Genomic DNA, 14,843 nt, shown 5'->3' with positions numbered 1-14,843 from the left:
CCAAGGAAGTGTCCATTCATGAAAAATGACAGCGATAATTAAAAAGAAGAACTTTACGAGTTCAAAGATTGAAGACCTGTCAAAGATCCAGAAAAGAAAATCTGTCATTTTTAGCAGGTCAGCTGTGGAATAAAAAGAGCTGCTAAAAGTATAAACAACTGTGTTAAATCATTTTCAGTCTCAAGTGGTCTCAGTTGCGGTTCTGAAATAAGCATTTTAAAATGTTTTAAAATATGTCTGGCACTTTGGAGAAAATCCAGGAGTTGCTGGAGGGATTATGTATCCCCTCTGGCCTAGGAAAGTCTCGGAATCCCCCAGGATGAGCTGGAAGGTGTCACTGGGGAGAGCGGGGTCTCTCTGCTGCTGTCCCCGCGACCCGATCCTGGATAAGCCGGCCGGCCGGACAATTTATATTGTTAGTCTAAATTATTACATTTAAAATTATAACTCCAATTCAAGCAGAATAGCCTATTGGCAACATAATTGTGGAATGTAATTTATTTTCAACTCAAAATATCTTCAATCTAATGAAATATAAAGTTATTAGGGAGGAAAATCCATCTGGAGAACAGCAGACTGACTGCTCGTAATCTGGACCACTCATGAATTTTGTTCGTATCTGAAAAAAAATATTAGAATACGAAAACACTGGTGAACGTCACAAATTCTCCTAAATCACTCGTACGCACAATTTAAGAACAAATCTGTGCGTACGAACGGTTCTTGCTTGAGGCCCAATGTCTGCACCTGATGCCAAAAATGCTTAAAATTATCTGAGGTGCATGTTTTTCAATGTCTTGTTTAAGTGGAATGGTGGGGCTTATATATGGACCGAGACCATCTTGTGGGGACACTACAGTCTCTGGCTTTAACTTCTGAATTCCAATATAGCATCTACTATGTCCTTATACTGATGTGTTTCACAAAAATGGAGATGATGCTCATTCAAAAATGTATTTTATATTCTACAAAATGCACAATAATGTTTCTACACAACCAACACAGAGCAGTGTGTAGCATGATAATGAACATCAATTTCAGTCTTTTAATTATAGATGGGAATTATTTTTAGTCTATAAATTAAACTTTTACAACCTTTTTGCTTATGCTAGTGATCTTTGGCAACTGCCTATAGTAGTACAGCTCAAAGTTATGAATAATGATGTCAGCTGAGCTGTTGGCTGAGTGTGCCTGCTTATTTATGTCTCCATGATCTAACCTTGCACAGCTTACATAGTAATCAAACCTTAGATCAATTTATAATCTCCAAATACAGGTATTGGTGTAAAACGCAATAAAAAAAATCTTCCAATGTCATGTTTAGAACTGGGGAAAAAACACTTCCTGTGAGATGTAGTGCTACATTTGGAATAAAATGCAGATCAATGTGGATTTATCTAAACAAAGCAAAGCTTTGACTGTCAAAAATGACTGTCTAAAATGTTTAATCCAGGATACAAGCTTCATATCCGTGCCCTATTTTTCTTTTAACCAAAAGGTAGTTGAGGATACACAGGGCTTTCTGTCTGTCATTGGTGTTTTTAGCTCAGTGCCTTACCTGCTCCAGTTTCCAGTGGAACTCTGCCGGCCTGAAGGTGTCCACCTGTGTGAAGTCTCTCCTCAGCAGGAACACCAGGCGGCAATTATGGACATAGAGCGAATAGTGATGTCGATTCATCTCTGCAGAAGGAAGACAGATGAGTAGGCACCAGGGACTAAATCACCACACCTACTCACACCTGTCAGGTAAAGTTAGTATGACATCCGGCTTCATGAACTAAAGAAAATCGGGACAGCTGCACTTTTCTGAATGAGGTCAGCTGTCAGAGACTTATCACTATTTTTACTGGAATTAATAAAACAAGAACCTGAGACTGCTGCTGGCTTTGTTAGGTCGGGGCGTCATTAATTTCTGTCATTTTCAAAGTAACAATTCATCCTAAAATCATCATTTATAAAATAGACCAAAAAAAATCCTACAGACATGAGTTAACGTTAAAACTCACTACAGTGGGTATTTTTGATGGTAACATTTACTGATGTCTTGAGATGGATTTCAGATAATATAAAATATTCTGTTACAAAAGCAGTGCTGCTCAGATCAAACATCTGTGAAATTTGGTATTTAAATCAAATTTGGCAATTTGAGGATAAAACTATAAAACTAATCTTTGTATCTACTGTCTCATTTTTCATTCTTCTCTCCTGCAGTTTTTCAGACTTGCTATTGTTCCAAAAGTTCTTAGGAAGCCAGAACTGATCCTAGTAACTTTTAAAAAATGCCTTTGACTCCAGAAGATGAGGCACGCTGTGCTTTAGAAATGTCCCCGATGTTGCCTCAGCACTGGGTTTCCTTAAGGTCTGAGCCTTTTCAGACAGAGGTTACTTAGAGCAGCTGAGTTATTATATGGAGCAAATGAGCAGTATACACCAATGTCTCTCATCTCTGAAGAATTTGAACAATCCATGCTTGTAATTTTCTAGATGTGTGTTTTTGGGATTGAATGAAACAGGGAACACGAGTAAACATTAATTGTTTTTTTTCTGCTTTGGCCTTCAGAGGAGTCGGACACTTTTTGCTCTGTCTCCCAAACCCATCCCTCCTATCCTGCTTCACAGCTTTTTCAAGCCTTTCTTCTACCTATCATCTGAAAACAAAAGGAATTATGGATTTGGTCAACTGGTCTCTGAACACATTTGACCCAATTTTGTCAACATTGAGATTGGAACAAGGGAAGCGTAGCTGTCCCAGTGCTGGTTGGGCCACTGGTTCCTGGGGGGCTTGAAATCTAATCTGTTTGGCTCCACTTTCCATTGAGGATGTCGAAGATTTGTACATATTTGGATTTTTGATAACTGGATTCCTGCTGACAGGCTGTGGAGGAGTTCTGGCTTATCGGAAAATGAAAGTGATCCTGACAGCAGTCTGGGCCTGTGAGAAGCTGTCAGGAACCTTGGATGGAATCTCCCGTACTGGAAACGCACAGACTCAGATGTTGGGGAGATAAGTCGCAAACTGGATGTGATTCTGACGAGAATCACAGTTCAGCAGCATGCCCGTGAGATGTAGGTTACACCTGGGTGAAGTTTCAGATGGAAAGAGAGGTGAGGAGGTGATGAAATTTGGAACATTCGGCTTTATTCGCTATCACAGAGATGCAGTTAAGACTGTAAAGCAGCAGTAAATTCAAGACTGCTTGTCCCAAAACAATTATGTTTATCTTTCGGATCCCAGCAGCTGCTGGCCTTGGGCAGTTGGCAGTTATCAAACTTCCCTGGATGACACATGAACAAAGGCTCGATTCACCCATTCCCTCCCCTGTATCATCTGCGGGTGGACCAGCCATGGTGGTGACAGAGAACTGAACTCTGGTGAACTGAGCTTGAGATAATTAGACCTGGTCTTGGACTCTGGCGGGTCTTGGATTGGTTCAACCATGGAGTATTAACCTGAAACGTCACCGGCTCCGCTGCATCCCACCCTGTACCATGTATTTTATTCCTAGCCCACCCCCATACCTCCCTCCTCCTAAGTTGCCTTTCTGCTTTAGCAAGCTATATTTGTGTGTTTATGAGAAAATATAGGATCAGAGGAACTTTTTTTAAACTCACCTATCCTATTGTGTTTTTTTTTCCAAACTGCAAAAACTGCGTGACCGTGTTTGCACAAGACCTGATCATCCGTTCACCCCCTTGTTTGTTATGTGTGTCTTTCTCCCGAACGGAGTGTTCTTAACAGCAATTTTGTTCTGCCTTGCATCTTTGATGTTGTGTGTAATTTTTTTTTGGCAAATCCTTTGATCTGAGTGTCCATGGCTCAAATAAAACATAATTACTGTGGGTTTGATTCAGTCACAGACAGTATTTAGACATGGATGAATGTGGACACCAATATCTTTTGCATCATTTGCATTCTAAAACACTCGTAACTATAACAATGATAAAAATAAAAGCACACAATTTAACATGAGGGAATATAAAAAACATGCAGAAATATACAGAAAAATGTGTATGGCATAAGGTGAATGCTAAACAACTTGTAATTCCCATGGATTTTACACACTAAACCATAAAAAAAATGTTCCTGTTATATATGAGCATTAACATCAAATAGATTTCATCCAAAATGACCGACTCCGAGTGGGGACTGGACCATGCCAAAAGACTTTATTTATTTACTTATTTATTTATTTATTTATTTATTTATTGGTCCTGAGACGTGTAAACAAATGTCATGATTCCAGGTCCAAGCATGGCTTGGGGCTAATTTTTAAAATAATTGTGGGGGTTGATGTGGAGGAATTAGGCCACACACCCCAGAAATTGGACTGCATTCCTGTAGTGGGGTGGATTATGATCAACCATATTGAAATGCATGCTGATTGGCTGAAATGTTTGCAAGTTAGAGCCAAATGTAATTCAACGGCGTGATATTTAATTAGGCCACACCCCTCAAAATTGGGCTGCATTCCTGTAGTGGGGTAATTAGGATCGACCAAAGTGAATTGCGTGCTGATTGGCTGAAATGTTTGCAAGTTAGAGCCAAACGTGAGTCAATGGCATGATGTCAAATTAGGCCACGCCCTCCAAAAATTGGACTGCATTCTTGTAGTGGGGTGGATTAGGATCAACCATAGCAAATTGCGTGTTGATTGGCTGATATATTTGGAAGTTAGAGCCAAACGTAGGTCAAAGCTGTGAGGTTTAATTAAGCCACGCCCCTCAAAATTGGACTGCATTCCTGTAGTGGGTTAATTAGGTTTGACCATAGTGAATTTGGTGCAGATTGGCTGAAATATGTGAAATTTAGAGCCAAACGTCTGTCACCGATTTGATGTCTGACTTCGCTGCACCGCCATGACCACGCCTTTCACCAAAATGTCTTTGTGCTTGAAATCAAGTGAGATCAAGTTCTTTCTGTGTTCTGACAAAATATGTTGCTGATTAGGTCAAGAGGGTCAGAGATGGAGCCTTCCAAGCCAAAAAAAGGTACTGTAAATTCCTGTTGTGAGAGGTTGGGGCTTTGATGATGTCAAATGACCACATGGTACAGTCAGATTTGCAACATGGATGACTCATACCTAGTTTGGTGTATTTTAGTCTTTCTATGTGAAAGTTACAGCTTTTTGAAATTGTAACAGATACACAGATGGATGGATGGAGAGTATTTTTTGTCCCCTGCCTCGGCGACAGGTGACAAAACATACTCACAGGAACTGGGTAATTGAACGTGAGCTAAAACTAAAATATGCGATTTTGTCAGGCTTGCTTTAATTTCCTGAATGTTCCCAGAGTCACTTGAGGTCACACAAAGAATGAAATAGTTTTAAAGCCAAAAAGCTGTTTCTGATGGCATCCAGTTTTAACTGAACCACAAGTTATTTTAGGTAGATTCAGGTTGTGTTCACAGTGCGGGCAAAAGTAGATGTAAATCTGACATTTTAGCCGTTATGTGAGCCAAGTCTGTTTTATTTTCTGGCTGAAAATCACAATCACAAATCTGACCTTTTTATCTGTTTGTTTGTTTGTTTTTAAATCAAACCAAGGACATTTTCAAATGTGGTCCTAAATCAGGCCCACATCTGATATCTTTCGAAGCAACCTCAGTCTGAATGGTCATGTTCCAGAAGTGTGACAGGTGACACAATTCTGTGCCGGAGTAGGCAGAAAGTGAGAAAATCAAATGTAAACTTTGGATGTAGTAAACTTTGGAGATACTTTGAATGATGGAACTAGTTAGTGGAAAGAAACCGAGGCTTGGAGTTAAATTAGTATCGAGGAGACAAATCTGTTCACACTAAACTTGAGTGGTTGTATCGTAAATGGACTGTGTGACGTCACATCTACTTCTGCACTAAATTATATTGTAAACACCACCCATCACCACCAAAAAAAGGAAAAAAAATCAAATCTCAGCAAAGAGTCAGAATTGAACATTAAGACCTGCAGTGTTCACACAGCCTCAGTCTGATGCTTCATGTCTTTACTAAAAAGAACAGAGCTTTTCAGTGTTTTCCTTAGTCATTCAACAAGGCTTTTCTTAGCTCCTTATTCCATTTAATTTTTTGTTCTAATGAATAGAACACTTTTTGACAGCTGCTACTCACAAACATTTTTAACATGGATGTCCTTCAGTGGAAATGTTTTATGAAAATGAATGTGTAAAAGTCCAGATGTAATGCTCCAGCAGATGTGCTTCAGTACTAAAGTTTCATTTTCAGAAGAAAAAAAAAAGCAGAACTATCCCTTTAACCACACACAGCACTTAGCCAAGATTTCATACTTTTTTTGTCTTTACTAAAACTGGACTGACTTTGGATGTCTGTGGAGATGTGTGTCACAGACAAATAACCTAGACGGGGAAAATCAATCCATTGTTTATTTTGGAACTCTCGTGGGATTCGCAAACAGGAAAGTTCTGAAATGACAAATGACTCACCGGTTTTATCCGAGTTACAAAGTAATGTCTCCTTCTCGGCTCTGAGCCCGGGGCTGGGCCCATGCTTCATCCACGTTGCAATGGTGAAATGGTCTGTTAGATTTTGGGGAACCACCCTGTCTGGGATTTTAGCGGCCTGACGACCATCAAATCTGAAGATCAAGTCACTGTCCCTCCCGCTGTCAGACACCAGAGAGGCCGTCCAGTTCGTGGTTGGGCTGGGGGCTGGAAGAAGGTCAGTGCTGCCAGATGTGGCTCCTGGGGATCAGTGCAATGGGAACAAACAAAAAGAGTGACAGAAGACATGTCAATAATAATCATGGCACATTTACTGTGTACATATATAGCCCTCCTGGCTATGATTTGTGAGGACAGCAGAAGCCAAAGCTTAATAATTAATCAATGGGGTGAGTAGGATGCAGGATGCAAGTATTGATTCACGGTAAACAGAAATAACTTTAGATATAAGAGATGAGTCATTGTCTATAAATGACCAACCATTACTGCTTTGTATTGAGTCATTCCCTTTTCCCTTTACAAACATCTCCATCATCCGCTGCTTACACAATAACCTCATTCTGAGTTATGAGCCATCTTTGTTTTTATGCTGTATCTTTAACAAACCTTATTTTGGCCACATTGCTCATTTTGGCATATCTGACATGCTCTCACCAATCCATTTTTGCCTTCTTTAAGTGTCAGTGAAAAATACATTCTACCCAATTAAACTACATGTTTGAGTCATTTGCTCCCGGTCGTGGGTGGCAGCAAATCGAAATGACAGAAACAGTGAGAATCCGCCATGATTCTCTTGTACAAGCAGACAAATGCAATGTACCCAAATCACAACATTTGCACAATAATTGATGTTTTTCCCCTTCCATCTCTAAAGGTCTGTTTCTCTCCACTGCGTATTCATGGTGCCACCAACGCTTTGACTCAAGTAATTAAATCCCCTTAGTAAATAAAAACAAATCGACTCCTCCAGCATCCAGCTGCAGCCGCCTCTTTGCCCAGTTTCTCTGTACATTATCTCAAATTGATTGTGCTTTAAAAAAGCAATTACAATTTATTCTATTTGCTATCAGATAACGATTATGAGGTCCCTGAAAATGTCTCTTTAGTGGTAAACCATGCATGGACTGGGAGCCGGGGGAGGCGTGGATGGGGGCTGTTATGCATTCAGATGAGCTGGAATGTGGCTTGTGAAGGCCGTTAGTCAAAGTCGATGACTCCAGCCCCCCTGCTGGCAGTGCGGTGTGGGTGGGGAGGGGGTGCCGGGTGCTTTGTTGGTGCTCTAGGGACTGACTGACCAACTCGGCTGCTCATCAGTCACTGAGGAGAAAGCGTTGCTACATCTAGGGCGACTAATGCCCTCGCTCTGTCACATCATTAGTGACACAGCTTTAACTTGCTGTACTGGTGCCTTCATTTAGCGCAGGGATATACCAGGGACACAAGTGGAGATAAGAATGTAACAGACTGGGAGCTTTTAGATGTTCATTTAAAAAGAGCACAGAAAAGAACCTCAGGCCTTGTCTGACCCTGGTACTCACTGCTTGGACAGCAGTGATGTTTTTTGCAGAAATTCAGTTCAGATTTAATGCTGAACTTTTAGGCTGCTGCCTCCGTCAGAAGTCTTTGATCAGCAATGCATCACAAATCCACAATTACCTCGAGAACCAAATGTGGCAAAATCTCCAAAAATCTGTCTACCTGAAGCTTTATTCTGGTCACACAGCAATAATCACAATGTTGTAAATTAACCCCTCCCCCAATAAATAAATAAATAAATAAATAAATCCTCAAACCGACCACAAAGTTTCTGCAGAGATTTCTCAGAGTACGTCTCCCGGTCACAGCCCTTCCCGATGTGGCTGGTCTGCAGCTCCACAGTGGTCCTCACCGAGGACAGAGGTTCACCGCAGGTCTCCAGGTGCATCTGAGGAAACAGCTGTTTACTGCCTGTTCCTGGCTCGTAGTCCGCTCGTTTATTCCAACCTGGGAATGGACAAACATAAAGTGGCTGTGTTAACAATGGAACAAACAGTCTGTTCTTTCAATTGGAAACATCAGCTGGAAAAAAAGATTAAATACCAAAGGATGTGATGATTTTAACGCCTTTAAGTTTAGAGGCTTATTAAAACACAAATTTATTATTTATTTATTTATTTTTTGGTGACTGACATTTCTCTTATTAAAATAAAATGTCCAGAGGACACTGAGGACTGCAGTAGGTTAATGAAATTATGACATTTGGGTTGGTGTTTTACTGTGCAGTGCAGAACCTGACACAGCAGCAATAGTCATTATGGCCTCACTCTCTCTCGTCAGCTGTGAATTGAGTTTCTCAGTCTGACCAGGCCATTATTTTGTGTGGCTGTGCTATTTTTTATGATTTCCAATCATTTTCCTGAGCCTTTTTTATGTGGTGCATTTGTGTTCATTCTGCAGTCCACATTAGAGTTATCAGAACACCACTTCATATAATCGCACTACAACATTATATAACCAATACTTTTTATTTTCTTCTGATTTATCATATATTAGAAATAACTGGACAGCCAAGTCCAAACTACTCTGTCAAATCCATGCTACTTCTGCACACAACCGAGTTCCCATCTACCAGTCAGTAAACATTACTGGTGAGGCACTAAAGGCAATGACATGAAGCAAAAATGACAACCCATAAAAGTTAAAAAAAAAAAAAAAAAAACAACAACTCTGTGTTGCTCACTAGTCTGGAAAATCTGCCATGTTTCCTTGCTTACACATCACTCTGTCACGCTCAGAACACAGACAAACACTGCATCTGTTTTGTAGTTGATTCACCTCCAGTCTGTAACGGCTGTGTGCTGCTGGAACACAGTTACTGTGGGATTGTCTGTGGTTGTGTTGATAATAGACCCAAAGAGTGGTGCATGCTTAACAAGAACTAAACAACAAAACGTGAACATGTTAAAAAGCCCCAAAATATAGAGTATGTGGCATGAAATATTTTTTTTTCTCTACCCTGTAATTCTTTGATGTCACAGGTACACAGTATAGTTACTGTGTTTATGACCATTACTGCCCAATTTTTCATTTATTTATTTATTTTTCAGTACTGCACTCTAGGAACTGATGGTTCAAAGTAATGCCACACATTCAAAAAAATAAAGGGAAAGTCTGGATTTGAATTAGGCACAAATCTGATGAACCATTAGCTGAACTCTCTTTAGAATTTCTCTTAGATTATCCAAACTGAGAACATTCTAGCTCTTGTCTACTCCAGGTAAGATACTGACTACAGATAAGGTCTTCACAAAACTCCAGTTTAAATAATCTCTTTATAGTAATGGGCAGGCAGCCTTTTAGTTTTTTGTGACACCAAATTAGATTCAGCTTGCACTGGTGATAAAACAAAAGGAGAAGGAGTTACATAAGTTCCTCCTGTACTAATCTACGCCCTGCAGAATTGTGGGTAATGTTTTAAATGTGCTGTTAACTGTTGCCCATATTGCTAGTCACTTTTTGCTCTGGCTATTTTCTTTTTTTAAATACAATAAATTGTAATGAAAGTAAAATAGCATTCTTTTCTCGTTTAATTACAAAATGTATTTAACTCGTGTTTGCTTTTTACACTGTAAAACAAACCCCCCAAAAAGGAGTTATGACAACAAATAAAAAAATAATAAAATAAAACCACAAAATCTAAATAAAGGGTTGAGGCCCCATCCAGGAATGGTATCTTTTTTCCCCTTATAAACATGACACAGTTTTTAGAAATGTTTCCATTCACACAGATATGCAACAAACAACCCAGTTAAACCCCAGTAACTATGCCAGGTCTGTAGTGTTGTATAACTGTCATGAAAATACACCAGAAACAGGAAAAAAAATGCTCCTGATCAATTTCTTCAGTTTAGAAACCCATTTAAACAAGACATAAATACCAATTTTTACTGTTACACCTGGGTGTAATGTCACTTGGCCCTTTGCGACTGACAGCTTGGGGACATATCGTGTATGCAGTGTCTATAATCCCTGCTTTGTATAATGAAAAAAACTAGGAAACGTCAACTTGCAAAGCTTTCAGTTTCATGGAAAATATACATACTAACAAATTCTAAATAAGCAAAAAAAGATGAGTTGGCAGATAAAAACAAAACAAAAAAAATCAACCTACATTTAAATGTATTTGATGTATAATGCTGAAAAAAAGGAAAGCTGCATCATTAAACAGGTTTGGGTTAGCAAAAGGGCAAAGCGAGTGATTCAGTCATAAGTTACTCTAAAAAGAGCAGGGAGTGAAATGACCTGTCAGTGACGCGGCTTTAACACTTTGTATCTGGCTCCACATCATGAGAAGGATGGGAGGATGAGGTAGCGCCTGGTTAAGGATGCATGGCAAGAAGCTGCAGAACGTGGAGGGAATAAATGGAGTTTAATGAGCTGAGGATGTAGGCTGCATTTAGACATACAGTGTAAGAGATTAGAGCGTATAATAGAGTGAATGATTATAGATCATGGGTTCGAGAGAAGTGGACAGATGAGGGGAAAACAGAAAGGTGCAGTCTGCATATATAAATATAAAATTGGTAAATATTTCAGTCTTGTTAACCTTTCTATTTGGGTGCTGTTGTATGGTAGGAATTTTTTTTCTTCATAAATAAATGTGGATGACACAATTCCCTGTCTCCAGCTGGTTTCTGTGGTTTCGAGGCTTCCATTTTACCATTTCCTCATTATATCTAACAGAACAGAAATGATAAATTAACAAAGAGACCAAATTATGCACAGTAGATGAGCACTGCATTTATGAAAATCACAGCACAAAATGTTGAATTTCTTCTCTTTTCTTAACACTACTTAACATATCTGTATAATGATCAGACAACAGTGACACTGCATTCAAAATCAGTCATATTTATTCTAGTGGTGAAGTTCTTTCTTTCCCCCCAAGAGTCAAGCAATGTTGACATTATTTCTGGAAACTGACTGTACATATATATATATATATATATATATATATATGAGTCCTGGCTTAACTAAAACCAACTTCTGCTGTGAAAAAAAGAAAAAAAAAACTAAATAATTTTTGTGTACAGAATGTGATGCAAAGTGCCCTGAATACAAGGAAGAAGGGACTCAGTGTTTGGAAATCAAACCAGTATAAACGGAATCAAAGAGTAATATTAAAACAAAAACCTAATAAAAGGTAAACACAGCAGCAGATGCTCAGTCACACCAAAGAACACGTTTTGTTCAGAGGCAGTGAGGGTGAAAGCAATGTGGAACAAGCTGAAGTCTGAGATGTTCAATAAAGGAAAAAAAACATGAAACATAAAAAGCAAAATATATGTATTTGTTGTTCTCAAGCTTAGATTTCAATAAATCACAAATAAAAAAAACCTCAGATTAAAAACCTGGTTGTGGCATTTATCTTTCATAAGAGAAAATGAACAAATGTCTGAATGAATTGAAGAAACTTATAGGGGTTCTGTTTAGTCACTGATTTTTTTAAAGCACTACACAGACATTATGGTCACTCAGAGCAGGAAGTACATTTAGTTAGAAATATGCCTGATGACGTTTACAACACATAAAATATGGATTAAAACAGAAGCTAAAAGGAAATACGTTTGAAGACTTGACCTTGGAGCAGGAAGTGTTCCCCTCAGTGACGTAATGGTAGTAGGCGGGGTCAGGTCTCAAAGAAGTTGTTAAATGTGGATGCATTTCCTGTCTCGGGGCCGATTGCAGACTAGTAACACTCAGCGGAACGCCTGCGTGCCGTTTTTGGTTGGTTTTATTTTAGAATGTCTTTCTGTATTTCCGATCTATCTATGTCCGTGTTCAATGCATTAAAATGGCTGTCTAGGCCCTTCTCTTTCGATTGACACCTCATTTGACCAAGTGGGTTCAAGTATCGGCTGTCCAGAACCAATAATATAATGAGAAGTGACCAACTTTCGGTTTCCGTCATCCTGAGCTAGATTGACTGTAGAATCGGCCAGTCAGCTCCAAGCTTCGTTCTGATACCACAGCTGTGTAGCCAATCATGGTACCTTTCATTTGTTATATATTTTGAGGGGGTAGGAACTGTGTTTAGGGATGGCACAAGCTAAATACAGAGTTGGTCGCCATTTTTAGGCAGTCGTGCTACGCTATCAAACGAAGCAACGCTCACAGGGAAACTTTTTTTTCATCGTTTTTTGGCCACTTAGCTGACTAAACATGCTGATAAGATGAAAATATATTTGTTATTAAAGGCACAGTGTGTAGGATTTGTTGTTTTCAGCAACATCTAGTGGTTGAGTGGTTGAATCATCCTCCCTGGTCCTCCCCCCACCCCCACTTCCAAACACAAATGAGTTGCCACGGTGCCTCTCAGGTGTCAAAAACCTTTGATAATTCCAACCGCGATGTCTACCAGCAGCTTCAGGGCTAGTGATGTTTCAAGTGGTAAGATTATGAGCTTTAATAAGTAAAATTATACCAGCTATGTTTACATGCACAGAATATTTTGATCTGATTGAAATGTATTCAGATTAAATAATCCAAATGTACTGTTTACATGGACACAATCCGATCATGAAAAGTGTTTACACGCAGTGGACTTTTATTCAGAATAAAAGTCCACACATGTGCAGTGTTGTAAATGTTCAGCAGCTTTAGAAATTACAGTGTTTTAGACAAAGTGTACAGTCTGGACATACTGTACATGTGTACAAATATGCAAATGGGACATGCTGGATTATACTATGTCTCAAACATTCATATTTTATGCTACTGTTACCAAATTTGAACTGGTAATAGTTGGGAATTAATATCTTAGCCCAGTAACAATTGTTTATTGATATCTCATTCTCTTCATGTTCTGTGATACTTTATTAGTAAAAAATAAAAATTTAGGGAGGAAATATCTTGATTTTTGTGTATTTTACTTATAAATACTAGTTACATTTACAACAAATATGACTGCTGAAGTTAAAAACTCAGATTATTCGCTTTAAAAAGAGACTAAGCTTGTGAATTTAATCTAAAAGGGTTCAAAAGCAGTACTTAATTTAACTTGTGTCTACTTTTTAAGGCATTTAATGGTATTTTATGCCCGAATGTTAACAGGCTACAGTAATAAGCTGTCTCTCAGTCCAGCACCGTGGTGGTTGTATGAGTCTTCTAACATCCAAACATTCAAGTATTGTTGATATTTCTGTTCTGGTTGTGAACACGTGAAATTACACTGTAATTTCACTCTAATTATTACAGAGCCTCTCCCAAGGTGCTTGTACAGGATATTGCCTGGTGCAGCATGTACATCAAATGTAAATGAATAAATAAATAAATTAATTAAATTTACAAATAAACAGTTTAAATAGTCTGTATACAGAAAATTGGATAATCCCAAATAAACCTTTATGAACTTGTAAGGTGTCGTATCAACTTTTTCTTATCCATTGTATCAATGGATATGAAAAGGCTGATGCCTTCATGATTTTAATAACCAAATAAAAATATAAAACAAGAACTAACAAAAAAACCACACTTTTATTAAAGGCAGTCCTTCTGCTATACTTTCAGCACTGGTGCAAATCTTTTAACTTCTGCTTGTTAAGAATTTCCAAATATGTTTTATTCCAAAAACTTAGATTGAAGATGATCTGCAGTACATTTTTACTTTTGTAACACCAGACTTCACATCTATTTTAAGAGGTATGAAAATGTTTCGGTTTATTATTGTGCAGTTTTATGACAGAGTAAGAGGCAACTTTTCCCCACACTTAGTGATTTTAAAAACAATACACAGATTTGTGTGGAAGTGAATTGAAAACAAGAGAACTGTACTTATGGGGTGAAATCCTGCAGTCAAACTTCCTTTAATCCTAACGGGTATATTTAATTTACTATTCGTTGATGGTTTAGGACACACTACTAAATCTGTTACAATGCAGAAAACACAACACAGTGGGGAAATGGTTGAGATCCCCTCACAGTTGACTGTAGGTTCAAACTCAAGCTGCAGCCTTTCTGTATGATTTGTGTGTTCTCCAAGTGAATGTTTGTTTTTGTTTTTCCCAGGTTTTGTCCCAAAAATCAAAACCACACATGATAGGTTAATTAGCAACTTTGATTCCTCACTGTGTGCGTGGGAGCACAAGTCCTTTTTTGTCTCTGTGCTCCTTTGTGGACCCTATCAATCACCCACTGACTGCTGGACACTCTGCATGGAAAGCAACTTATTAAAATTATTAGACAAATCATCTATCCTTATATGGACCTGACCCTCAATTTTATCAAATTATCTGTCACTTTTTGTTTTTGCATTTAATGATTTGTACTCTTTAAAGTAGATAGATAGATAGATAGATAGATAGATAGATAGATAGATAGATAGATAGATAGATAGATAGATAGATAG

At 38.5% G+C, this 14,843-nt stretch overlaps 1 protein-coding gene across 2 annotated transcripts in view; it reads right to left on the bottom strand.

Moving 5' to 3' along the window:
• LOC106532581 (calsyntenin-2) overlaps positions 1-14,843 on the bottom strand; it is a 119,477-nt gene that overhangs the window by 64,400 nt on the left and 40,234 nt on the right. For both annotated transcript variants that reach the window (XM_014028678.1, XM_014028679.1), the window contains exons 6-8: positions 8,255-8,440; positions 6,440-6,697; positions 1,559-1,680 (exon numbers count right to left, since the gene is read on the bottom strand). In XM_014028678.1, the coding sequence (XP_013884132.1) occupies positions 1,559-1,680; positions 6,440-6,697; positions 8,255-8,440 (566 nt within the window). The remainder of the gene's footprint in view (positions 1-1,558; positions 1,681-6,439; positions 6,698-8,254; positions 8,441-14,843) is intronic.

This window comes from Austrofundulus limnaeus, unplaced genomic scaffold (genome assembly GCF_001266775.1).
Source record: "Austrofundulus limnaeus strain Quisiro unplaced genomic scaffold, Austrofundulus_limnaeus-1.0 Scaffold796, whole genome shotgun sequence".
NCBI classification, from domain to species: Eukaryota; Metazoa; Chordata; class Actinopteri; order Cyprinodontiformes; family Rivulidae; genus Austrofundulus; species Austrofundulus limnaeus.
The sequence above is the reverse complement of the archived record's forward strand: the minus strand, read 5'-3'. Positions and strand labels throughout refer to the sequence as shown.